The sequence below is a fragment of the Triturus cristatus genome, chromosome 11, assembly GCF_964204655.1.
Source record: "Triturus cristatus chromosome 11, aTriCri1.1, whole genome shotgun sequence".
Taxonomy (NCBI): Eukaryota; Metazoa; Chordata; class Amphibia; order Caudata; family Salamandridae; genus Triturus; species Triturus cristatus.
Genome location: NC_140594.1, coordinates 652,242,269 through 652,270,224, shown reverse-complemented (window position 1 = coordinate 652,270,224; position 27,956 = coordinate 652,242,269). Strand labels below are relative to the sequence as shown.

At 47.9% G+C, this 27,956-nt stretch overlaps 1 protein-coding gene across 1 annotated transcript in view; it reads left to right on the top strand.

Annotated features, from left to right (window-relative positions):
* The window catches only part of ING5 (inhibitor of growth family member 5), a 543,000-nt gene that overhangs the window by 453,667 nt on the left and 61,377 nt on the right, over window positions 1-27,956 (top strand). Inside the window, exon 7 of the mRNA XM_085634171.1 lies at window positions 5,516-5,577. Coding sequence (XP_085490297.1) covers window positions 5,516-5,577 — 62 coding nt within the window. The remainder of the gene's footprint in view (window positions 1-5,515; window positions 5,578-27,956) is intronic.

The following is a 27,956-nucleotide window of genomic DNA, read 5'->3' as shown; positions in this document are numbered from 1 at the left end:
CACACTGTGGGTCTCTAAATACGGAGGCACAGGAACTGGAAATTACTGCAGTATTTACAGAAACGCCACCTAAGCCCGTAATAGCAGCCTGCCAGCCAAAAACAACACAAAACTCAAGAGTTCTTACCGTTTTAAAGAAGAGAGCACGCACGAACCTCAGTGTCGGTCAGGTATGTATTTGAATGCAGAGACACCCATACTGCAACAATTGCTTGTATTATCAATCCTATTGCATTCTAAAAACAATCATAAATAAGTGTCGTACCGTGTCTCTTTAAATACGGAGGCACGGGAACCAGAGTTTCTGCAATATTAACAGAAAACAGCCACCCTAAGCCTGAGGTAACGAGCGGTGTGTACTTAAACACAAATATGCCCATATTAAATATAATACAACACCTCCTACCCTTTAATTTACAAATTACAGGAAAAATGCCGCAAATATTACGTTGCACATACACAAGTTAGAAGAGCTGAAACGCACCAGGGTGAACCTGTTTTACTGTTGTATTGTCAACAAACAAGAAAAGAATAATGAGTAAATTAGAATGTCCCAGTTTAACTTAATCCTTCTAGCCTCTTACCTGCTGTGTAATTCCAGCATAAGTATTTAATCCTTATGCTGGAATTTGACAGCGGTGAGAGCTATTTTTCTCTTGTTTGCACTATTATGATTCTGTTTGAGAGGCTCTCACTTGTACCAATATTAGAACAAATGCTATTTGTGCGTTGTTTGTTGAGTGTTGGTTTTTTCAACTTTATTTAGCATGTTTTCATCTACAAGTTAAATTGTTGCGTATAATGTCTCCTTTGTTTGCACATTTTTGTTTAAAATTTGCAGCTTGTGTTTGTACCGTCTGTTTTGCTTAAGCTTTTGTCTTGTATGTTTTAACAACCCTGAAGAAGTCCCTATGTTTTTGGGACAAAATGCATTGGCTGTGTCCTTCTCTCTGTTTGAAATGCAAGTAAAGAAATAAAGAATGAACACTCCAAATAGATGTGTCTCATGATGTTTGGTTTCTATGACTGAAATTCCAAGGTAACTCTGTTTTTTGACTCTCCCTGTGATATGAGGCTCCATGTAAAGGTTTTTCAAATTGTACACTTTTATTAGATTGTTTTTCCTTTCTGTTGAGAAATTTTTAATTATTGGGGTTTTCTGAACGTTTGACCCTGGGAGTGAGTACCTATTTTTGTGGAACTGTACAGAGTGAGGTGATATTATACCACAATCGTTCTGGTATTCTCATAAAATGTAGTAAACTGACCTCAGAGAGCAGGCTTGCAAGGACAGGCGTAGCAGAATGGAACAAAGAGGGCTGTAAGAGGGGTCAAGGGAATAAACATGGATAATTGAAGGTAGTGAGCAGTAAGCTGACCACTGACGGCACTTAAGTGGGGCCGGGCACTCAGACTGAGAACACAGGGCAGACAGGAGGGACAGGGGCAGCAAGCTGACCACAGAAGACAGGGGGTCATGGCATCGGCATGCAAATTGAAAATAGAGGGCAAGCAGGAGGGGAGCATGGGCAAAGGAAGCAAGCTGACCACAAAGGGCAAGCTGCAGTGGGTTGGCCACCAGCAGAGGGCGTGCCAACCTCCTGTGGGCCTGTGCCAACCTCCTGTTGCAAATGGCGGAAAGATGTATGCAGTAGAGGAGTTGGCTGACTGTTAAAAAAAACTTACATTCACAGAAAAAAACTAAAGGTTAAATAGACCCTCCCTACCATTACAATAACCCTGAAATTCACTGGAAAAAAAGCAAAGGCTTAAAGTGGCATTATACTTCGGTATGGAAATAAGATCTTAGATTACTTTTTTTTTTAAAGTAGGAATTCACTGAAAAAACAAAGGTTAAAGGATTGTTATAGTTGGTTGTTGAAATGAGTTAAAAACCCAAAAGCCACTTACATTCATCAGTTATAATTCAGTGAGCTGACTATAACATGCACCCCTACCATGCACTGCTTGTGACCTCACATATTTCATCACTCAAGCCATGTTAAATTACATCAGTTGTGACCTCATCCAAGCTACTGCTCCTCAAATTACTCTGTAGAATGCTCAATCCTTTTGGTAGCGAAGTAATCAGTTAGGGGGCACAAATGTATACAGCATATATTGACTGTATTTACATGTGTGCATCTATGAAATATAAATAGAAAAGCCCTGAAGACAACTCTGGTTCAGTATGGTAACATTTCTGTGGTGCACAGTTTAACTACTAGCATTTTTTTATAGCAAACAGTACTTTATTTAAATAAATCAGAGTCTAAATGCAACTAATGCGATTTGCAGACGTTCGCTACTAATAGATTGTGGCTTAAATCAAAGTCCTATTGCCAAAATATGAGTAAAACTAAAGCGTATGTATACAATGCATAATTCACCTGTGGATTTTTGTGGACATGTTGACATTAAAGAGTTGGCATGTAGTGCTAGCTACAATATTTAGATAAACTGTAGATCTATAAGGTACAGATATTTATTTCCATACGTTCAATGAAAATCGGAGCCATTATACATTGTTGAAGGATGTATAACCTGTGGTGGCTCACTTACAAATGGTTCAAGTCACAGAAAGCTTGTGAGCATTGTAATGGTGTATGCCATTCTGCTCATTTTCTCTTTTCAAGAATATGTGTAAGATATTTTTACAAACATGTCTTATCTGTAGCTAAAGCATAGATGTGAAGCAATTGACTGAAAATGTGGTGTCAGATTAGGTATTTAAAAGGTACATCTCATGAATGTAAATAATGACGAACAAGTTCGCCCTCTCTTTTAGATTTACAAATGTTACAAGATGAGTTTGTTCTTGCTAATGTAGTACGCTTTGTATGAGCTGTAGTTTGCAGACGGAGCATACAGGGTGATTAATTATGTTTTACTAGATTTTGAGTTTTTACTTTTACTGAATTTAATGTTTTTATGTATTGGTTTTTAAAAATTTCTGCACTCTATTTTCTCTTTTTATGCATTTTTGCTGTATTTTATGGTGTTTAACACAAACCGAATAAAGAATTTGTATTTGGAAAAAAATATTAATGACCAAACATTCTTTTGAACGGTATTTTATGGGTTATTAAACTGTTAATTGCATTTACGTCTACAGAGACGTTGTGTCTTCAACACCAGAATAACAATAAACAAAAGAAAATAATCTGTAATAAAAGTAGATGACTTCAAAGGTATGCTTTATACCTTGCGTGTTGCAAAAGGTTGTAACATGCAAGACATTAGCACTACTTAGGTGGTATAAAATTGGGTCCAGGTGTAGCTTACTGATACCTTCCAATACAGAAGGCATATATCCGACTGTCACATCCATTAATTGATGTCATCAGTGATGTCATTTAACAAGTTGTGGGTGATGTAAAATGTGAGGTTGTGAACTGCATGCAAGGATGCAAGTTATAGTTATCTCACTTGATTATACCTGTCAAATCTCTGTTCTTTTTGGTTTTTAGGTGTTAGTATTTCACTAATTTCAATAACTACAAAGTTACTTTAACCTTATTTTTATTCATTGACGATATATATATATATATATATATACACTTTACCATAAGAAAGAAATTTGGCATAGAGGCAACAGCCAATAAAAGACATTCTTGTAAGGGTGCTCCTTTCTTTCTCTATTTAATGTAAGCCCATCTAGATGAATTTCTCTACAAGAAAGGTCCTTTTTTACTTTCCGCTTATAAATGATACAATGCACATCTACGAACATAATCTGGAGACTTATCTGAACAAAGACTTCGGACCTGATACACAGAGGTAACTTACACTTTTGACTAAGGTTAAGCTTTGAAATAAATGTACTACTTGTGATATTTACAAACTCCGGGCCCACTTCACAAAGGAAAACGTGCACTTTTGTGTAAGCTTACTCTTTTTCACCATTCCCAAACAAATATCTTAATAGTAAGTTTACCGGTACGGAGTTTCCACAGTTAGTGTGGAGATCTCTGCACATATAAATATAGGCCTTTCCTATCTTTTTATGTGCATGCAGAGTTCTCCACCCTGACTGCGAAGTATCTGCATTCATAAACTTACTTTTAAATCATTTGTTTTTACCTTTGTGAAATGGACCCACAGAGTATGAACTTACTACAAAAGTATAAGTTGCATGTCTCCACCCCATGAGTATTGTAATTGGCTTTCTCTTGTGTGGGTGAGCGATGTCCCTGACCCTCCCTAAACCCCAAGTACTCCTCCCTATTCCCATCCCCTTTTGTGGTAAATCTGCCTGTTCTTTAATCCACTCCCCTATGTCCCTCCCACATATACTGCTAAAACACCTATACTTATGTGTGCGGAGATTCTGCAGTCGGGACAGAGAACTCCACAGACATAAGTATCGATAATGCGGAGGTGTAAATCTCGACACATAGTTTGTAAGTTTCAATTTGTAGTATGTTTTGAGCAATACAAAACACACTACAAAGTGCAGTTTATGAATCAGGCCCATAAATTGAAGATATGTCCTAAGAAGTGAAGTATATAAAAGTTTTCCTGGGTCCGCACACGCAGTGGAAAATTATTGAAGCGTTAATGACTTCAATTAAGATTCCTATGGTGCAAAGCCAGGAAGGCAGGTTCTTATAACGATTGTTACTGTTGTTAAAACTGGCATGATAACAAGGATTGTATGTTTTATGTTTGAAAAATCAATAAAAACGTTTTTTACATAACAAATCTTGTCTCAGTGTTCAGGAATAAGTCAACTAAACGCACACAATAAATATTCTGTTCTCTGACCACACAAAATTGTGTTCTAATAATTCAAATCACAGCAGGAGGCGCTAGTAGAAGAGCATCAACACCAGATGTTTAGGCAGTACTCACTCAAAATCCAGCAAACTAGCATTGCTTGAACCAGTCATTTGCATTAGTGTGGTTGGTTAGTTTCGCACTATTTTAGTATTCATCGAAAAATAAGAAATATGGCTTTAAATTGAGCTCTGGGAACGTCATCATAAGTCACTTTATTGAGTTTCTCCACAATTCATGGAAAAAGTATTTTAAAATAGCAGAGACCACAGTTACATTTATAACATTACTAAAACAGCAGTGCTCGTCGTAAATGTAAAAAATAACTGATTACAGGGTAGTTTTATGGCCACTATCAATAGACATTTAAACTTCAACTTTGTACGAGATCAGAAGAGTGGACAGTAAAAAGGGAACCAGCCATTGTGCCTTCAGAGAATTTCTCAGAGGACACATCATCAGACAGTTATATTTTTTGGGATGTGGTCTTCTGTGAGTTTTTCATATTTAGGAACAGCGGAATTATCCATGTTGTTTCCCATGTAATAATATTAAGGGCCACACTGTAGCTTAAAACCTAGCTTGTGATTTTTCGTACCCAGTCCTATGAATCCACGGTATCCAATGCAGCAGGCTTGAAATCCATGTTGGGAATCACTGGTGTTTGTTATTGCAGCATGTTTTAGTTTTACTTCTAAGTTATTTATTGTATCTTTTTTCACTCACTGTCCTTTAGTGTCCAATTGAGTGGTTTCATTTTGCCTGTGTCGACCTCGCCACAAAGCCAAAAGGCAAATGGTAAGTAAGCACTTAATGTCTCATTTTCACTGTTATCAAGAATATTTGATACCCCCCTCTATCATCCTTCACCACATTTTGGATCCTGATCTTTTCGTCTGTGCAGTCTCTCTGTAGCACCTTCCAAATCTGCAGCCTCTATGCTCCTTTGCCTCCTTGTCAACTATTACTGTCTTATCATATTTCTCCTACATTAAAAAAAGTGTCTAGTGCCCTTCTATGCTTTCACATCAATTCCCTCTGCTCTCTGCTTTACTATCAGCACATATTTGCCCCTTCAACATAGGTACTTCTTTGCTTCTCCACATTTTCACTCCTGGTGTTTCTTCTAATGCAACTATCGTCACAGCTCTCTGCTCCAGTTTACTCTTGCTGCCTGAGTAATGCTGCCTCTCAGCTTTCAATGCATCACCTTTCATTACATTTTACACCTGTTTGTTCATCCTGCCTTCCATCCTTCCCATCTGATTCAAAATTGTGTGTGATAATGGCCGGGCTATTAAATTATAATGTGGTCTCTTTACACTTTTTAGAGGAACCCTAAAGATGCTGTTCCTCTGCTTGTCCAACTTGAGCATTTCTAGCCATTTCCACCTGGTTCTTTCTGCCTAGAAGCCAGGAAAGAGATTTTTTTCTCTGTCATTTCTTCCTTTTTTGTGTGGTTCTAAGCTTTTGTTTGCTGTCATACCTTCACCAACAGGCAGGTTTTAAAATCTAATTATAATGAGGTGTGGGGGGAGAGAGGGCTTGGTTCAGAGTTTTTGCGGACAGGGTACTCCGTCGCAATGGCAATACAGTACCTTGTCTGCATAGCTCTCTTTCTGCTGGCCCTATTTTGATCCTGGCAGTCTACCAGGTTTACGTCATTGGAATAAAACGTACTCCATCTGTGTTAATCTTCCATGTGTCAAATCATGCAAACATTCTCAACAATGGAAAGATATCATTTACCAATCTTCATTACCAAACATCTTCTGTCCTAGCTACCGTCATATGCTTTGTCCTTAGCTAATATTGTAGTCTTACTAAATGGGAATCAGTCTTCCGTCCATATTATGGTCGTTTCATAAAGCAGCATAACATTTTTTGTAAACGACAGATAAAAAGCCTTATGTCTCCAGAGCCTTTTTTAGTATGTGCTTGTAAAAGTCTTTCCAGTCTCTGTGAAGACAACAGTCTTCCGCCACCTATGGAAAGATCGGTGTGCCTAGGGTGTTATTATTTTTTTTTTTTTTAAAAGAATTTTATTGTTTTGTAAAACAGTGAAAACAGTAGGACATTGAAGCGAGCCTTGTATACATATCCATAGAAAGAGCATCACCCCATTGCACAATCCCTCAACCAACCCAAGTTCTAATGCATTTCGAAATACTCTAATTCCCCATCCCCCCACCGCCCCACAGGACCCCTTAACCATCTGAGTCAGAGGATTCCTCATCGGAAAGAGGCGGTGGTTCGCATATTTCTCCCCTGTACTTGTTCCATGCCCCCCAGACCTTGGCCCACTTGCGGGGACACCCCCGTCTAATGAATATAGAACGCTCCGCAAACATGGCTGCGTCCATTTCCTTGCGCCACGTGGACAGCAGCGGCACCTCTTCTGCACCCCATTTTTGGGCTATATTTCTTTTGGCCGTTATGATGCCCAGCGTCACCCAACCCTGCGTCTGACGATTAAGGTCATTGGGCTCCCACACATTTATCAAGCAGCGTCTGGGTTCCGGCAACAGTGATATCCCACACGCCTGTGACATTGTACGCAGCACTCATTTCCAAAAGTCTTGAATGATTGGGCAGTCCCAGATAGTGTGATAAAAGGTTCCCTCCTCCCCGCAACCCCGCAAGCAGAAGGGATGTGGCGCCCTGCCCAGCTTGTGTAGTAAGCATCTGGTGTAGTAGGAGCGATGCAATATACGAAGTTGCACCAGTCGCAGCCTCGAGGGTATACCCGCCTCGCGCGGCGAGGCCAGAGCCTCACGCCACTCTGGGTCATCCAGATCGCCAAGTTCGTCAGCCCACCGCTCCCGCAGGGTCCCCCTAGGGTCCGGTAGATTGTTGACCAGCTTGCGGTACGTGAAGGAAGTGGCCCTCTTTGGCATATATTCCGTCAGCAACCTGTCCTCCAGCGGGGACGCCTCCGGAACCTTCGCTCCAGGAGCCAACTGTGTCATTAAGGCATGCCTCATTTGGAGGTAGCGGAACCATTCCGAGGGGGCCAGCTCGTACTGCTGCTGTAGGCTCGCAAACCGAACAACCTCCCCCTTCTGCCACACATCGCCGATCGTCGATATTCCAATGGTATCCCAAGCGTCGAAGCCCTTGCTGTCTCTCAGACGTCCCAGCTTCCTGGCATCCCACAGAGGTGTTAGCTGAGTCAAGACTCCTCGCCATCCCAACTTGGCCTGAGCAGCATGCCAGATGGATATAGTCTGCCGCAGAGGGCCGACCATCCTCGATATCAGTCGGGTGTCATACAGTGGGGACAGCATACCCCTCTCACCCAGTACGTCCCTATCCGCCTTGAAGGCCGGGTCAGATTGAGGCGCGTGGAGCCACTGGTTGATCACCTTCAGTTGCGCCGCCCAGTAATATAGCTGGATATCCGGGAGCGCAATTCCCCCATCATACCACCCGCAAACCAGCTTAGACTGCGCTATGCGCGCCGGCTTGTTGCCCCAGAGCAGGCTGGACACCTGCGCCGCTATCGCACGGAAGTAGGCCGGAGGCACCTGGAATGGGGTATTTTCCAGTACATAGAGAAACCGCGGCAGAGCCATCATCTTGAAGAGCGCCGCTCTTCCGACCAGGGTCAGGGGCAGCGCTCCCCAGTATTGCATGTCCCGCTTAAGGCGGTCTATCTGAGGGCTTAGATTGCGCTTGAAGAACTCCGTCTGCTCCAGCGCGATATGTATTCCCAGGTATTTGAAAGACTCCTCCGCCACCCGGAGCGGGCAACTCGACGGTAGCCGCGGAAGTGGGCCCCTTAGTACCAGGAGGACCGACTCCGACCAGTTGATCGTGTACCCAGACGCCCGGCCAAAAATCTCGCAGATGTTCAATAGCGTTAAGATGGAACTCCTCGGGGAGGACAAATATAGCAGTATGTCATCCGCGTAGAGGGAGACGCGGTCCTCCCAGTCGGCAGACCACCGGAGGCCCCGCATCATGGGCTCCCAGCGGATCCAAGCCGCCAACGGCTCAAGCACTAGGGCGAAGAGCAGAGGTGACAGAGGGCAGCCCTGTCTCGTGCCACGCGTCAATGGGAAGTCCTCCGACATGTGTCCGTTGGCCGTGACATGGGCTAGAGGCTTAGTATAGAGGAGCTGAACCCAGGCACAAAATTTCGGTCCGAACCCCAGATGTTGGAGTACCGCGAAAAGAAAGGGCCACTCCACCATGTCGAACGCCATTCGGGCGTCAAGGGAAAGAATAACAGCCGGTTCTTGCAACCGCTCCACGCGGGCCAGCACCCCATGCAGCCGCCTCAGATTGTGAGACGTACTCCTGCCAGGCATAAAACCGGATTGATCCGGGTGTACAATGTCAGATAAGTGAGGCGTGAGCCGGGCGGCCAACACCTTCGCTAGGATCTTTGCCTCCGCGTTGATCAGGGAAATGGGACGGTATGAGGTGCATCGGTCCATCGGCTTACCCGGCTTCGGGATTACCACAATGGTGGCCGTCCGCTGGTCCTCAGGGAGTTCCCCCACCTCAAGGCAATGCGTGAACATATTCAGCAGGTGCGGCGTTAACGTCTCGGAGAGTCGTTGGTAAAGCTCAATTGGGATGCCGTTCGGTCCGAGCGCCTTACCGGGCTGCAGCGCGCCGATAGCCGCCTGGAGCTCCTCCACCGTGAGCTCAGCCTCGAGCGTCGCTCGAGCCTCAGGGGAAAGCTTGGGCATCTGCAGGTCCTTGATGTAAGTCAGTGCCATCTCCACCGTCATGGTCGAGCTGAAGGAGTAAACTTCACGGAAGTGCTCCGCCAGAGTGCGCACTATTACTCGCGGGTCTGTTACTGTCAATCCCTCATCAGTGCTCAACTGCGCAATCCCCCTGGCGCCATCATCGCGCCTGTCAAGCCACGCCAGTAACCTACCAGTTTTGTCCCCCACATCATAAACTGTATGCCTCGAAGCCTCAAGGCGCTGCCGGACTCGCTCTGTGAGGTGCTCTTTGTAGTTCGTCTGAGCCACATACAGGTCGTGCGAGGTTGCACGGGAGGGCGCCGCGGCCTGGCGGGCCTCCGCCGCCCTGAGCTCGGTCTCAAGCGACTGGAGCTCGGCCACCTGTTCGCGCTTGTGTTCCGACACGGCCGCCATTGCCCGGCCCCGCACCACCGTTTTGTACGCCTCCCAGAGAGTCGCAGGGGAGTCAACCGAAGTCGCATTTTCTTGGAAGTAGAATTTTGTCGCTTGCACTATGGATTTACTGATCTTTGGTAGGCGAATGTAGCTAGGGCGTAGCGGGTAAACGCGACGGCGCAGTAGGTGATGACTGGCATATTGCAAGAGGATCGGGGAGTGATCAGATATGCCTCGGGGTTGAATGTTTATATTGTCAACATTCTGGAGACAACCAGGGGAACCTAGAAAGTAATCAATGCGGGTGAGACTGTCATGTACCCCGGAGTGATACGTGTAGTGCTGTGCCGTCGGATGATGCAGCCGCCATATGTCCGTTAACCCGATCGCCGTCGCGAAGCCCGCGAGGCGGGACACCCCCAATCTTTCCCCTAGGTGGAGACCGATCAGTGAGGTCGTCCATTACCGCATTGAAGTCGCCACCCAATAATACCTCCCCCTCCGGTAGTGCGAGCAGGAATTCACTGAGTGCCGGGAGCGCCGAAGCATGCAGTCCGGGCGGGATATAGACAGACACTATGTTGATGGGCCGGCCCTCCCATTGTACGTGCGCTGCAGCGAAACGCCCAGCCCCGTCTGTGTGTACACTCAGCACGATCAAGGGGGACCGACACCGCAGCAGGATACCAACCCCCCGGGACCCAGAGGTGAATTCAGAGTGCGCCACCATCTTATACCCCCATCTGTCAAGCGCTTTAGTGGTGGAGCCAGTTAGGTGGGTCTCCTGGAGCAAGGCCACCGTCGGGGAGCATCTTTTGAGGCTATGCAGGACCAGGCCCCGCTTGATTTTATCTCCCAAGCCCCGTACGTTCCATGTGAGTAAAGAGAGGGGTGGCGCCGGAGTCAGAGCGCCGGCAGGGGGTGGGTCGCGCTGCGCCTCAGACATTACGGTGGTTGGGCAAAGTGACGGAGCATGGTACGGATAGCGTGGCGTGATGCATGTGTCATGCAATGAAAGTGTGGTGAGTTTAGGTCAAAGGCCCGTGTCCTACAAAACCTCAACAGAAAAACAGAACTACATAACATTCCCCACTCCCCCCCCCCCCCCTCCCTGCCTCCCTGCCACACGGACTCAGAACTGCCCGCCACCCCAACTCAGCAGAGTGCTCCATTCCCAAAACCCCAACCAGTACTTGCGCTGTAAGGAGCGTGGGGTCCGAGGAAGACCATGACATCCCCTGTCCCCAGGTCCCATCGTTCACACCCTCTGGCAATAGGGCGTAGGTCAGTCCAGCATCGGCGGGCACCAGTTATTGGTCTCCGGCTTCACGCCGCTGCTGTGGCATCAGCCGTTGGGTTCCCCCTCAGTCTCCTCCGTACGCCGGTCGCGGCCCTCAGAGTCCTCCTCACTCCCCATGCGTCTCGTCCTGCGGGCCGAGCGGCCACCACCCGCAGCCGGGCGCCAGCCCTCCAGCCAGTCATGGGCCTCCTCCGGTGTGTAAATACAGTTTTGCCATCCGCCACTACACGGAGTCGCGCCGGGAAGAGCATAGCGTAGGGAAGTTCCCGGGCCCTTAGCTTCTTTTTGACCTCCAGGAAACTGCGGCGCTGGGCCGCCACCGCCGCCGTATAGTCCGGGAAGAAGGACACTGTGGAGTTCTGGAGACGGATGGGAGGCGCCACCCGCGCCGCCTGAAGAATGGCATCCCTGTCGCGGAAATTGAACAGGCGGGCCAGGACGGGCCGCGGGGGCGCACCCACTCGTGGTCGGCCGCCGGGCACCCTGTGGGCGCGTTCCACTGAGAAGAAGGTGGACAGGCCTCTGGGTTGCAACTTGGACTTGATCAAGTCTTCAATGTAGAGGTCCATGGCCGGGTGCCCTTCGCTTTCGGGGATCCCTGTAATGCGCACGTTGTTGCGGCGAGAACGCCCCTCTTGATCGTCCAGCCTGGCCGCCATGCGCTTGTTGTCCGCCTCCAGCTGGGTTACCTTCTGTAGGAGACAACTCGAGTCTTTCGCTAGTGTCTCCGTCACCTGCTCAACATCCGCAATCCTGGCGGACATTTTTTGGAAGTCCGCTCGGAGAAGAGACACATCCGTGGAGATGGACCCCACCGTCGTCTGTACTTGTGTCAGGGCCGCCATGATGTCTTCCAGCGTTACTTTAGGCATCTCTTTGTCCGTCGCCATCTTCTCGGTGCGCCCGCCACGGTCAGGCGTCGCGGAGGAGTCCTTAGTATAGGCGAATTTATCAAGTCTGCCCTGCGAATTCCCTTTGAGCCCCTTCCCGCTCATAGTCGTAGCCGGTGGCCTTCTCCCTCCCGCTCGCCACTGACGCGCAGGTGAAATGGACCTCGTTGACTGGGTAGCGTCCGGCTCAGGCAACACTACGAAGCGCCCAGGTCTCGGAGAAGTCCGGCATCAGGCGGTCGCACAGCCCCTATACAGCCAGCCAGGGCGAGCAGCACCCCCTCTCCGGTACACTCGATGAGCCCCGCAACCGGGGGCGGACTAGGATCACCGGGCCCGATTATTACTTCTCCGCGGGGCCACTCGCTGCGGTATAGCACTGTCCTCACCCCTCCACTCAGGGAACGGCTGGTCAGAGGCTGCAGACACCCCGCCTCCGCCTCAGAGACGGCTGCCTTCCATCGTGGGCATCTCCGTCACCCAAGGCCCCGGCTTTCAGCGCCGATGCAGGCCGCCGCTCACCGGGTCTCGTTGTGCACGTTCTGGGCGTCCGGGCAGCTCCGGATCGGATCGGTCGGCGCCGCGCCGCCTCCGCCTGTGGCAGCAGGGCAGCAAGGCAGCCCCGAGTCCCCACCAGCGCAGCAGTCAGCCAGGATGGTAGCACCTCGGCTCCACTCCGCCGGCCCTTCCTTGCAGCAGGGGCCGATCAGGATCGCTGTGCGCAGTTGCGCCGCCTCCGCAGGGTCATCCTCAGCAATGTCGCACAGGCCTCGCACCTTCGCTCAGGCGTTGGTCCGCCCGGGGCCGCAAACACGCCGCCTCCGCCCCGGAGACAGCCCGGCTCCGACCGGGGCACCTCCGTCACTTGAGGCCCCGGCTTTCAGTGCCGGCGTAGGCCTCGGATCTTCGGACCTCGCTGTACGCGCCCTGGGCGTCAGAGAAACTTCGGGGTCGGATCGTTCGGTGCCGCTTCGGTTCCGCCGCCGGTACTAGGACCTTGGAGCCGGATTACTGCACGGATACTACACGGATGGCAGGGGAGTCGATCTCACCCTCGGAGCCCAACTAGGCTGCGGCCATCTTGCTCGGCTGCAAGCCACGCCCCCCGGGTGTTATTATTTTTAATTTATTATTCTTATTGAGATAATACCATTTCAAAAAAACAAACTGACAAAGAAAGAAAAATAAATGTATGATACAAGTTGATAGGACCTGGTCTCAACTTACCTTCGTACTTAAAATAAATGTTGAAGAAAAGCTGATGAGAAGGTAAAGTTCAGTGGGCAAGGCAGCTTGCAGTGTTTGAGGAGGCCTCTTGTTGTCGGGGAACAATTGCACAAAGTCACAATGAAGATTTCTATGTTTGGACTTTTCACTTGTTTGGAAGACGAAAATCTCCAGCAAGACAAAGCTGCAGCCTGTAGCCAATGAAGGCTCCATGAGAGGAGCTGCTGTGTAGAAGAATGTAGGAGGACTTCCATTAAGTCAGGCTGACGACGATGCACCTTGGGTGGATCGGGGACCAGGTAGGATCCGTCTCCTGTCGGTTCTCTGGTGGCAAATGTTTCAAGTCCCAAGTTTCAATTTTTGGCTGTTTGAGCACCTTTAGCACCACTCCCAATGGTCCAAGACTGGCGGGAACCACGTGGAGGGCAGAACTCAGTTCAAGCAGGGTCCAGGTGCAGATTCAAGGTGGTTGGAGCTTTTTGTGTCCCTGTAGCTCACAGCAGGTTGTTAGTCACCTGCCCTTGGAGTCACTCTGGTGGTCCTCGGATCAAGCATCAATGCAAGCCTCAAGCACCAGGGAAGTCCTCTAAAGATGTATGGCAAGCTTCAAGAAGCAGGGTAGTCCTCTGGTAGCAGCAAGGCAGTCATCTGAAGCACAACACAGCAGGGAATTCCTCTGAAGTGCAAGACAGTCCTTCTGGGGGTCCTCAGTTGGTCCAGGAGTGACCTGAAGAGTTTGTATGCGGGTCCAATATTTATACCTGGTGCCCGCCTTTGATGTGGGAGAAACCTCTAGGCCTTTCTACACCTGGTTCTGGAAATGTCTCCCTTTTCCAAACCAGGTTGCAAGAGGTCTAGGGGAGAAATTACTGGTGTCAAGTAATTTGTGATCATGCTGGATGCAGTCCCATTGAAATGTAAGTGGTGCAAGGAACAGCACTACCCCACCCATTCTGGCAGTTAGCCCATCCTTCCAACATCTAGTCTTCCTTTGTCTCATTGTCACAGAGTAATACACAAACAGCCCAGCTGCCAGCTAAACTCAGTGGTGGCCCATCACACAGGATGCAGGCAGCAAATGTTTTGGACAAGACAATGATAACTTCCTAAAAGTGGCATTTTCAGAATTGCGGCTTGAAATCCCACTTTATTGTTAAAGAAGATTTTAAATTACAATTCCTTTGAGACCAAACTTGGCATTTCTGCCTGTTCCCAATCAAACCTTAGCACTTCTCAAATGTAATAAGGTAACCCAATATCATCATATGGGAAAGGTAGGTCTCACAGTAGTGAAAAGGGAATTTAAAAGTTTTCTCTACCAGGACATGTAAAACTTCAAAGTAAATGTCCAGCTTTTTTCATACACCAACCCCTGCCCTATGGGCTATTTAGGGCCTACTTCATATTTTATTTTACTTTACTTTATTTGAGTTTTTTATAGCGCTGGCTAGACCCGGAGGTATCAGAGCGCTTTACAAGTTACAAAAATTATCACATTAATTACAGAAAGGTTACAAATTCAATACAGGAGTTAATTAGCAACCATGAAAAACAAGATCAACAGAAAAGAAAAATGCCAGGGAGACAGCAGCGGAGAAAGAGACAAGACATAAGTGCGAGGTCCGGCTGGGTAGGTGACTGCCAAAGCGATGTGCCAGAGCCTGTCTCCCCTATAGCTGTCGGAGCAGCTCCACCAGGAATCGGTGTTATATTTCGGACTCCGCCGGATAAAAATGAAGGGACCCAAAGTCTAAAGTCCAGAGATGGGCTGGTGGAGCTGGCAAGACTGGCAGGATAGGAAGGGGAGTGTAGCTTGGCAGCTATCTTAGAGTCAGGCAAATCGAGTCTGTTGATCTCCAAGACTCTGTAGGTGGTATTGTCTCTGGATCTTAGGAATTGTTTCCTCAGCTTAGCCCATTATCATAGTGGAACATCGGGACCCCTTGTCAGATGGGACATCATTCCCATTTTTTTTTTTGCAAAAACAATTTTTATTGCGTTTTTCAGGTACAATTACCTTTCGTTAATTACCATCATGCCGAGGGACATATCCGACTTCAAGAAATCAATGTGGGATATGATCTAAGTCGCTGCCATCCAGATATTCTTTACCCATCAGCACTCCTATATGCATTTACACCCTCCCCCCCCCCCCCCATGTCAGTGTGCCATAATGCAAGGTATGAGGATTATTCTCTCTTTTTAAGTTGCTGTGTTGTTGGTCGTGGGCTACTCCCCACTTCAATAATCAGATTCAGTTCTGTAAGGAAAAGTGATGTACTCGTTCCATCGCTTGTGTTCTACCTGGTACATCTCTATAACTGCGCTTCTGCAGGTTGCTCCACTGTATCATCGTCCTCAACTTCATCCGTTCCCCACCCTTGGAGCTCAACCACTAGTGCCTCCCATGTACGTGCCATGTCCAACGCCTTTTCATCGTTCCCCCGCAATGCTAACTGTAGCCTGAACATGCCCTCACTACATGCCCACTTGGTGAAAGTCGCTCTCCATCACGCAGAGCTGGGACCAACTCTCGATTTCCAGTGCAGGGTGATTTCTCTTTTGGCCATAACGAGCCCTAAATCGCAAAACTTGCTCGTAATTTTTGTGCGCGGAGTGTGGGGAAACCATAGCAGCAGACAAACTCCCAGTTCCACCTCCAGGTCCCGCCCCGTCACCTGGTTTAAGCAATCAATAACCTCTTCCCAGTAGCGACTTTGTGACCCACAGGACCAGAACATGTGTTTGAAGTCAGCCCCCTCCTCCCCACAGCTAGGGCATTGCGGTGTAGGGCCCCCGAAATACTGAAATAATTTAGCTGGCGTCAGGTATGCCCTATGCAAGATGAAGTACTGCACCAATTGAAACAAGGGCATTACGTGTGCTCTTCCAGGCCCGTCTCTGTAACTTGGGCCACGTCAGTGCGGGGATAGGTTTCCCAATATCCATTTCCCATTTGTCCTTTAGTGCGTTCAAAGGGGCTAGATGTTCCGTCGCCAGTCTCTGGTATAGGCACGTAATGGCCTTAGTTGTGCCCGCTGCCATGACCACATATTGACATCCTGCAGCCGTCTGGGGTTCTGACAGTCCCGCGTTCCAGTGCTTCTGGAGACCTGCCACCAGGGCTGCGTGGAGTAGATAGTCTCCCCTCGGGATCCCAAAGGAGTCCTGTAGCCCCTGGAATAGCTGAAGCACTCCATTTAGGTACAGGTCCCCCACCATCTGCACCCCGAGGTCTTCCCAGTTAGCCAATCCCGACCAATCCCCTCCATGCGGGAGGGCCGTGCACATGCCTAATGGGATCTCTGGGGCGTAAGGGTGAGCAATGCCGGCCTTCCGTAGGCTTCGGTTCCAACACAGCCGGAGCGTTCGCTCTTCAAGAGTTAATTGTGACAAATCGAGTCGTTGTTGGAAGACAATAAAGGAAAGCACATGGCGCGGGATCAGTCTGCCCTGTGGGCCTTCCGGGTCTCTAAACTCCCTAGCCACCGCCAGCGTGAGCCATTGTAACTGGGCAGCCAGATAATACCACTCGAAGTCGGGTACTGCCAGCCCACCCTCAGCTCTGGGCCGTCGTAGGGTGGCCAGCGCCACCCGCCTCCTGCCAGTTCCCCAGACAAAGCCCGTGACCATGGCCGTGAGCTTGCTGAATAGCGACGCCGGTACCTAAATAGGGAGCTTACGGAAGAAATACAACAGGTGTGGGAGCGCCACCATCTTCAGTAACGCCACCCTCCCCGCCACCGAGAGCGGGAGGGTGCTCCAGAATCTGATACTGCCAACCAGGCCCCTGATTGCCCTACCCACGTTCCCTTCCAACAGGTCGTGCTGGGTGCGATAAATATGCACTCCCAGATACGGCAGACACCTGTCCTCCCAGCGTATTGCTCCCAGGGAGGGGGGAGTCTGCCCATGCTGTGTTATGGGGTACACACAAGTCTTGCCCCAGTTAACTTTCAGGCCCGACAAGTGACCAAAGTCCTTCAGTAGAGGGATGGGACATCATTCCCATACCAGTGAAAATACATTGGTGGGCGCCATTTTAGAGTTGGATTCCGTCTAGAAAGTAAGTGCCGAGTTCAATAGGGGTCAAACTAGGCGCCAGCAGGATCCCAAAACCTGAGCTCAGGTTGTGAAAGGCTGCCCCACGCGTCCCCACCTACCGCCTCAGGAGAGCATCCGCTGAGAATCTCGGAGGACACCGCATATAGAGTTCAAGGGCTCCTCCTTCTCCAGCTGCAGGCGTACGATGTTGGCAGAGCGGGAACACGAGATGGGACGAAGCGGCAGGCAGCAGGCACTTTGAGGTGAGGGTGGGGGGCTAGATTGCTGGTTGGAGCGGTGGTCGATATCATTACGGTGCGCTTCATTCAGCTCCTGGTGCTTTTTTGCAGCTCCCCGGGCACCATCTTAGATTGTTATTTGATGTCCTTGCATGGCCGCCATACCAAGGTCAGGCACTGAACAACTATAGGACATCAGCAAGTTGTGAGTGCCCCTCGCTTCGGAATGCTCCATACAGTTGCTCACACTGCAGTCACAACAAGCAAACTCGCTCTTTTCTTGCATAATACAGCAAACTCGAAGCCGGCAGGATAGTTCTCACAGCACATTCATCGCCACCATTTTAGGGTCAGGCCATAATAAATAAAGTATCGCCACAAACCTCAGATCACGCTTGTAACACTATAACCACCTCATCCGTGTTAAAAGGAAGGATAAGGCCTTTCAAAAGTTGTGTTTTGCCAGGTCGAATTTTCAATTTTAAACGACAGTACAGGCTCCAATGGCAGACCTGATACATGTTTTAAAGGGCAACTTAAGTTAGTGGCACAATGAGCGCTGTAGGCCTGCTCATAGCATTTAATTTACAGCACGATGTAGATGTGGTACTATTTTACTAGGGACTTATTAGTAAAGTAAATGTGCCCATTGGGTGCAAGCTAATTTTACCATGTTTAAAGGAGTGAGCACAAGCCCTTAAGCACTGGTTAGCAGTGGTAAAGTGCACGGAGTCCTGAGGTGAACAAAAATGAAATTCAGCAAACAGGAGGCGAGAAGGCAAAAAGTTTGGGGAACACACGAAGGTCTGGCAGGTCTAATAATATATAATTTATAAAAATCAAGTGATTCGTTAACAAGTTTGCTGAACAAACTTTTAGGAACTATTCCACTACCTGTAGTTTATTATCATCATCATGACAAAACCATGTATAGAGGCTTTCTACTTACATTGATACCAAAAGAGATAATCATGTTGCCACTGTACATCTTGTAAATTGATAAAAATGTCTTGTGCATCCTTTATGCACAATGGGGGTGCTTATGCATGTGGCTGTATCTGAATGTGTATATAGACCTAATATTTGAGGTGAGATGGAGACAGTGCATGCAATAAAAGGGCTGCCTGGTTGAGGGTGTCCTGATTGATGAACTTTAGGTACTAGAGAAAAATTAGCAGTTACAGGATGTTAAGTTATCAAAAATGTAGTTTCCTCATCTGCGAGTAGGTTATTTTCTTTACAGACAGTTACTTGTGTTAGGCAAAGAGTTGAAATGCCCTTATGAGGTGGGTGGACCTTTCTGCTATAGAACACTTTCTTCTGGTTTCAGTTGGTCACAAAGGCACCTTTTAAAATCTAATGAAGAAACAAGTGGTACTAAAGTAAGTCATGGACATCGAAGTGGGATAGACGCCAATACATCTTGGTGAAAAAGATTCAGACTGAGCAGGGTCAGTGTGACCTCTCAGTACCAGCAAAAATGTACCACCCCTGTTTCAGGCCCATTCCTGGCCAAGTAGAAAACTCAATGTGATACACTTGTAAGGGAAGCCCCAAGTCAAAAAACTCCATGTGATGAACTTGTAAGGAAAGCCCCAAATTCAAAAGGCTGGTGTCCTATGGGACTGGATGACCTTATCCAACCCACTAAAGGTCTGAAGGTTCATTACGGGATACTCCTTTCTGGGACGATGACCTAAGATGGAGCACTCTGGGTTTGATCATAAGGCTCAAGCCAAATCACCTCAAGAAGTTTGATAAGACTTTCCTGTAACTCTTTTTTCTGGAGGTTGAGCAACTCTTTTTTTTTTTTTTATAGGATCCTAGTACCTGCACATTGGTACAACTGTTTCCTTGATTGATACTGCTGCATTAAATATCACAAAAAAGTTTAATCCTACTCCTAGCCCCCTTAAATTGCATAGCATTTAGAATGTAAGCACTGTTTTGAAATTAAGAAAAAAAACATAAGAAGGGGCGGAGAGAAAAGGGTAAAGTTTTATTGGTCTAGATTTCAGTATCAGACTTCTATGAGACTCCAACATATTTATCTGCCTCTTTCAATATTTAGGTTGTTCCCCAACCTTCAAAGCATTCTCTTTCTGTCTAAGCACATCTAATGATTCAGAAGAGGATTATAACAATTGCACCTTTCTCTGCATTTAACTCCTCAATTTTCTGTTTGGTTATTAAATAGCAAACCTGTGAGGAAGGTCTAAAATGCAATCCGTCAATTTTCAGCAAATGACTATGGTTCAGCTCCCCACATTTCAACCCTTCACCTCTCAGTTTCGGTCAGGGTTCTTCAGTCAACCTGCATGTATGAAAAAAGGCAATAAAGGTCCTAGATCTTCTTTCTCCAACCACCGCACATCTTTTAAAAGACTGATCTCTGCTTCTCTAAAGCAGATATTACAGAAAGAGTCTTCCTTGATGGAGCAATTCTTGCTTATTTGAAAAAGACAGACCATACGTTGACTTATCTAAATCCAAGACCTTGGATACTAAGCTAAGATGATTCCTTAATTGTTGTGGCCTATCTACTGTGCCATTTTATGTAGTTTCAGTAGAATAGGCAAAGGGCAGGCCCTTTGATTTTCCATTCTGTTTTTGAGGTGCTGAGGCTGCAGTACCGAAGACTGAAGGAAGAAATCTTGTACAAATGTCTTTTTGCGTAGACAATTCAAAACCGCCTCAGTACTGGCATGCTGCTGTCTCAGATGATCTTAACCTCTTCAGTGCCCATGACGAGATAGTCTCGTCATGGAGCACGGTTGCGCTGTGCCCATGACGAGACTATCTCGTCATGAACCCCACCCACTAGTGCAACGCCCGGCACAGGAGGGGGAAAGGGCGTGGCACTGAAGGGGTTAAAAAATGTGTGGAATGTTGTCATATTGATTTCAAAGAAAATAATAATTTTATGGCTTTGAGAAAAATGATGCGGCCTCACCACAGGATCAGACCCGTAAAGCTTTAGCTGATACAATAACCCAAGCAAAGTACAACTCCATGTGTAGGCCTACCGGTGCTTGGTTAGAATTTATCTTACCTTTTACTCGACCATCCACGATAAAGTCATGAGATTAACATTTCATAAGAAAAAAATGTTTTTATCAACCATAGGTGAAGGCTTTCACAGTTTCCTCTACGTTAAGTTACACACACATAAGACAAATTCTAAAGTTACCAAACTAATGTAGTCTTCTCCAAACAACATGTAGAAGTTTTGATCTAAACAAAAGCTTGTTGTGTATAGTTAAGCGACCGCACAAGACACTACATGTCCTAGTCATCTTAAAACGCGCATTAGCTATTTTATGCAAAAAATGCATTTGCTGCGCAGGAGGGGTGAGAAGGACAGAATGAGATCCTTTTGCCATTGATGGATCTTTATTGCCCAAGATCATACTGCATTTGAGATTGTTCAGTAAACCTGCATCTGTTAATTTATTGCATGTCCATAATTGCCACCCAGCAAGTTAATCGCTAGCATACCTTATGGGGAGGTGATATGTTTGAGATGTAAATACACAAAAAAACTGTTTTCATATATGAAATATTTAAAATGGAGGAAAATGTTGTAGTCCGGAGTTTCTTACGCATTGGGTCATGTTGGAGATGATTTGCTGGTCCGAAAGCGCAAGCAGAAAAAAATGACGGGAAAGTACATATTTATTATGGATTATGTAAGGAAATGCCTATTTTTGCATGATCACCCCCAAAGGTTTGAACTGATGCTTCTGGTTTTTCGACTCTGAGAGTAAACTGAGGCCTGCTAACCAGACCTTAGTGCCAGTGCTCTGCCCCCTAAAAGTGCCCATTTGGCATAAGTTAACCTATAAGACCCTAGTATGTGGTACCAGGTGTTCCCGGGGCCTGTAAGTTAAAGTGTACCTCCGGTACTACAGCACTTATTGTTCCACTCTGAATGTGACAAAGTAAACATGTCTGCCAGCCTGCCACTGCATACTGGTTCCATAATTTTAAAATGATAACTCAACTTTGCCATTTAAACCAATGACAAAATCCAGACCTCCCTTTTTAATATATAGAAGTCACCCCTAAAGCAGGTCTATCAAGTTCTAAGGCAGTGTTGTATATTAAAAAGTGGGACATACATTTTCATTTGTCCTAACAGTAAATTTTTTTTTTAAATTGATGTTTTTGCTGTAGAAAGGCTAGTAGCCCCATTGGCAAGTACAGGGTTACACTCTAACAATGACAACTCTGCATTGCTAACTTCTGAATTGGATTACTAAAGCTGGTATCAAGCCGAATTTAATTTAACGTTTGAGTAAAAGGCAACTTTAGAAACTTGCCACTCTGTTGCCCAAGTTTTCCAGTGGCCATTCACAGATGCTGGCTACAAACCAGCCTTCTGCCCTCCTGGGGATAAGTGTGAATGATTCCCAGGAAAGGGAACAATAGAGGCCTTCTGTTGGAAGAGGTGACACCTCTCACTGGCAGGAAGCCACACAGGGTATTACCCCAAAAGGCAAGCTTCAAAGGGGAAGCTGCTTTTGAAGAGCAAATAGTGGACACCCTCGAGAGTGGCTGGTCTTTTGTTCTGATTGACAGATTGGCGATGGGGGCAGAGAGGGGAAACCAGTTACCTAACTGGATTTCCTGTGGGAATGTAGCCCCCAGGTACCACACCTCTAGGATAGGCTACCAAGCTCCACACACCGAGAGATGGTTTAACCATCTTGACGGGCAGAATACTGCATTCTGGGATAGCTAAATGCCACACTTTGCAGGAAGTCATCATCAGGCGAGAAGCCGATTGTCTAGTAACTGCCTCATCTCCTGAAGGCACTTTTTGGACATAAATACGGTACCCCGGACACTCAGACCTCAGATCACATCTGCACTAAAGAGGGGACCAAAGAAGGACTGCTCTTCCGTTCCCTGGACTTTGCAAAGGGGGGTTGCACCAGAGAATGGACTTCACCTGCTGCTAACAAAGAGAAGACTGTGACTGTGGTGCACTGCTCGAGGGAAAGTCATCCCAAGCCCCAGACAGAAGAGGTGAACTCCAACAGTCAGTAGCCAGACTTCCTGTTACAGCTCCAGGCCAACAAAAACTGAAGAAGTCTGCCTTGGCTAGTCAGTAACTGCAAATGCTTGATCTCCACTGACCACCTACATGCAGCCCGGTAAACTGACTCCTGATGCTCAAACAGTGTACCCTAGTCTGCTGGACCATGGAAAGTCATCTGAGTGCAGATTGGTCACCCAAGAAGGACACTAGCCTCCACCAAAGGGAACCACTGGTTTTGTTGTGACCTGAGACCAGTAGTCTAGTGGTAACTGGATGTTTGGTGACCATCAGGACTTCGAGGGACATCAACCCCTATTACAAAGTCGCCCCATAAAGAACGTGGACTGAGGAGCAGCCCCAAGAAGTCCCCCGTCGTCCGCCCAGCAGCATCAACATCCAACAGCATCTTCAGCATCCTGTATCCATTGCATCAGTACCACTCCATTAATCTCTATGGCGGTTCACCCATAGAGCTTGGAAATGGACTGAAGATTGCTTTGGTGGCAAGGTAACTGTTCTACAAATCTTCACTGACCACCCTTTTACCTGCTCCCTGCTAGAGTTGGTTGTCCAAAGTGGGCCGGAGTACTCAAACCCAACTTTATAAAAGGTTTAGAAAGTTTCTGCTAACCGCAGTAGTTGCAAGTGCTTGTTTACATTTTGAGAAAAAAAGCTGTCATTTATTTTTACTTAAAAAGCAATAGATCCGGAACCCTCTGGTAGATTTTGTTAATTTTGGTGTCTAAAAATTCATAAAAATGAGATCTATTCTTATAAATTGGGGTTGGATCTCTTTCATGCCATGTGACCTTTTTATTCAATTGTTTTGTTACTTCTAAATGCTTTAGACTTGTTCCTCTGTATAAGCCTGCAAGCTTGAAGCCCCACCTACCCAGGGTTGAGCTGCGGTTTTACAAACGAGCTATACTGGACCCAAGATGGTATTGTGAGTGTATTAATCGGTGAGGTCACACAACCACACCATATAATACACCGCTTTCCTTTCTTCACAGTGTACATGAGTGATAGCAATAATTTACAATAGACGGAGGCGTGGCATGGCCAGCTGCAAAATGGCCGCACTCTTAAGTGGGCTCTGCGAGCCAAGCCGATTATCCGTCAACATCCTGCGGACTACATAGGTGCTGTCCTTCGGCACCGGGTGATTCAGTCTCCTCTCACCTTGGGGCGCCTGCTGCTGCCTTCCTGGGCCCTCATCTCTGCCGGCGTACCTAGATCCGTTGCTGGGGCCTGGTGCGGTGCCCGTACCTCTTTGCTGGCGAGCGGGGGGGGGGCTCAGGCTGAGCTGCTGCGGTTTCGCGGACCCTTTGTCCAGCCTGGACTGACTCCTGTAGACCAGCACGCCTCACTGGTGCAGCCCTGCCACCTTCCTCCTCCGGACCTGGTAAACCGCTTTTGCTGTGGGTGCCTTGCGGCGGGGCAGGGGGAGCGCGCGCCACACCGCCAGGCCCAGGTCGGCGCTCTATTGTGTTTCCATTTAGATGCCCGTACATAGGTTTCCCTGAATCATGTCCTTATATAGGCACAATTCGCATTGCCCTTATTTAGGCATAGAATCTCAGTCCTTATTTAGGCATTAGCCATGCTAAACAAATACAGGCATGGCCACCCACATCCGTCCATCCCACGTCACAACGAGTTCTTAGAAACCAGACCCTTAAGCCATCGGGACTTTCCCTAGCTAGGATTATTGATTTCTCCAAGAACTCATCTATTATGCATGAACTACTATTCCTTAGGGGTTCATCCATGACGTCTTCCTCTGCCCGACTTTGCGTCAATGCTAGCATTCCTAGGCACCTTCCAGGTATAAATATACCTTCCCTTACCACGGCTTGGCACAACTTGACTGCACGGTTCTCCACGGCAAGTTCGGAAGAGACCATATCCCGGCTTGATGCACTGACCCAGACGCTGTCATCCCTGCTCACAGAGAATTCAGCTTCCAGTGTTCTGACTCCCTTCACGGGGTGTTAGAGTTTGAGACCCGGAAAGGTGTATGGAGCTGACTATAACCTAGAGGGACTCTTGGCATACAAACTTAGTATATACCATACTATAGAAAACAGCACCTACTTCTTACGTCGTACTACACTTAGATTAGGTACACTAGGGTAGAACTATTTAGAAGCACCAGACAAGTATTCACTTTTTAGCCTGTGTTATTTATGTATGTATATATGAATATATGTCATAGCTAATTGCAGTATTATTTCTTCTTACTGCTTACGCTGTGCGTATTATATCTTGCTTACTGTCTAATGATTGTAACAGCTCATACCTCTTACACGAGAAACAAGACTGTTCAATAAACCCTTTTATTGAAACGCCCGTCTATCTATTTCTGTGTAACTCTGATGAAACTAAGCAGGCACGATTGACTGAGTGAAACTGTTATCTATTGTTTCCACGATTCTGAGACGCGTTCCGATTCTAAGGGAAGCAAAGTTGTCATGTTTATGCGGTTGTCAGAAACTAATCCCTTCTTGTTTATTCGAGAAGTTTCTAGTGACCTCTGAGTTAGCTGGCACACACAAGTAATTACGTTTAATGTACTCGGTAGGAGCATACTGACCTTAGTCCTAATCAAAAACTATAGTGTATATTATTCCAATGCGCACATAAGGGAAATAGGAACTACACTACAGCTCCACACGGGCGCCTCGGCCTACTTGCTCTGGGCCTAGCGACGAGGGCAGCGTGTCCCCCGCGACTCCCCGCGGTTCTGCGGCCCCTGCGGACGCGCACACCCAGCGGCTCCTCCAGGCTTCTGATTGTCGCAACCGAGGTCTGCGTTTCACCCCCCAACGGCCCGCTGCTTTGCTCTTGAGCCTTGTGCCTTCTGCGCCTCCTGCACGGCCCGGCGTGGCCTGCCAACCCGCTCCGGACTCTGCCGCCTGTACCGGTGATCCAGTTAATTGCCAGTTTCCCCAGGAATGGGCGACCCCCCCACCGGGCTTGGCTCCGTGGCGGATCGCCGGGGCTAGCACTCTGATCCCTCACCTTGCCTCCACTCCGGACTTTCTGGCCTGCATGCCCTCCTCCCAGGCCAGCTGCGTCTGCTGATCTGCTGTGAAAGGGGCCTTTTCTTGCCTGCTGCTCATCGCCTCCACCACCGAGGTGCCACTTATTCTGGGTGAACTTGGCGTGCAGCACTCCACCTGGGACCCGGAGCTCACCCACGAGCGCTTCTCATCCCCCCCAGATCACCAATCCTCAAATCGGCCTGATTTGTCTCCTGAAGAGCTCACAGAAGCATGCTGCTGCCGCATCAGCTCCGCTTACCCTGTTGCTTTGGGCTGCCAGCCCCTTCCCAACTGAACTCTCCTGCTAGTCTGGAGCGGTGATCCTCCTGGTTGATCCGGCTGGCCGCATTGCCTCTCGCCCGCCCCAGTCTGCCCTGAGTGCCTGACTGACACCACCTCCATTGACGCCCTCTCTCCATCTCTGTCTCTCCTGTCAAGCCCAACCTCCCCACGCGCTGCTCCTCTGCCCCTGGCCTCTGGTTTGTGGGTGGCGCCAGTGCCAGATCATGGGGTGGACCGATCCCAAACAGCCGAAGCTGCTACCCGTGAGGACGATCTAAAAGCCATTATGCTGGATGTGAAATCTACAGTCACCGGCATTGCCGCCCAGCTTGACCAGCTCTCCGCTCGTCTGGACACCATTAAAGCACGGGTGGACTCTCATGATGTGCAAAATACTCAGGTTGAGACTAGGGTGTCTGACACAGAGGACGCTGACGCCCGGGACCGCCATACACTCCTACAGATGGAGAAAGTCTTGGAGCTCATCAAAAACAATAACAAAGATTTGGGGGCGCACTCCCGCAGAAGCAACCTCCACGTCACGGCGTGCCCGAATCCTCCAACATAGCCAAAATGGAAGAGTTTGTTGAATAACTGATCCGTGACTTATTCGGGGAGCTTCTCTCCCCGGTATTCATCGTCGAGCGTGCCCATCGCTCCTGGTCTTCCTGCTCGGCCTATCCTCGCCAAAATAGCCAAAAAGCCGAGCTGCCAGGGAGAAGGGGGAAATTTGTCATCAGGGGAACTCTATCACCTTCTACCCTGATTATACAATAGCTGACTGCCGCAAATTTCTCCCAGCCAAGCGTCTGCTGCAAAAACACGTTTCTTACTCGTTGGCCTATCCGGCTAAGCTGCGCGTCAGACACGGCTCGCAGGTCCACACTTTTCTGGAACCAAAGGCGACTCTGGCATTCACCCAAGAACTGGACATATCATAGCGTTCCACCCCTGCCAGGTCCCAAACGGCCGCGCAGGGTGAATCTGAAAGAAACACGTTAGTTAGATTCCTCACCTTAGAATATCCCCAGGCGTCAGGCTGGATCCGGAAAGATTTTTGTAGCAATACCCCTTGCGCGTCGCTAGGCATCGTCTGCGGCTCCGCGTCCGTCGTTGGCGTCGTGCGCTGGAATGACGTTGTCGGAGTACTTAGACGCCGCCCTCACGCGCTGACGTCAGTTCTTCTTTTTTCCGCACCAGACAGCGCCGATCCGGGAAGAGCTTACCCCTTAGTCAATTTTTGACTAACCTTTTTTTTTTTTTGTAAGTTCTTTTTTATTGAACATCTTGCACGTTATGACAGTAGCTTTACATCTTTGCATCATACGAACTGCATTGTTACATCTTCAATATTGGCATTCCCATCTTTCTTGGCTTTCTCTCCTTTTTAGCCCTTGCTTGATAGTCTTACAGTCTGTTCATCTCCATCCCCTTATGCGCGACCCATCTACCCTGCTGAGTCACTCTCCTCTGAGTCCAGGTCCTCAGACTGAGGGGGTTCACAAATATTCCCTCGGTACTCATTCCATCCACCCCAGACCTTTTCCCACTTTTTGGGGCACCTCAGATGAATGTACACTGACTTTTCTGCCACCATTGCCATATCCATGTCCTTACACTGGAGATGCTAATCAGACCCCAGCCCCGGAATCCTTTCGTCCTTCCCAACTTCCCTAGTCGCTCGGTCTCCCATAATGGCATCGCCAGTGTGACAACCCCGTCCCAGCCTAGTGTGCGTTGGGCCTCGTACCATATTTGCAGTGTGTGCCTTGTGGGTCCTGTACTATTCCTCTGTACCCTTTTATTATATAGGGCACCCATTAGTCCTGATGGTTCTAGCAGGTGTCTGTCTAGCCTAAATGCAGGATCATCCCGTGGAATATGCAGCCACTGATTGACTGCGACCAGCTGAGAGGCCCAATAATAGATCTTCAGGTCCGGGAGAGCTATTCCGCCATCGTACCAGCAGCTGGTGAGTTTCTGTTGAGCTATTCGAGGCGTTTTC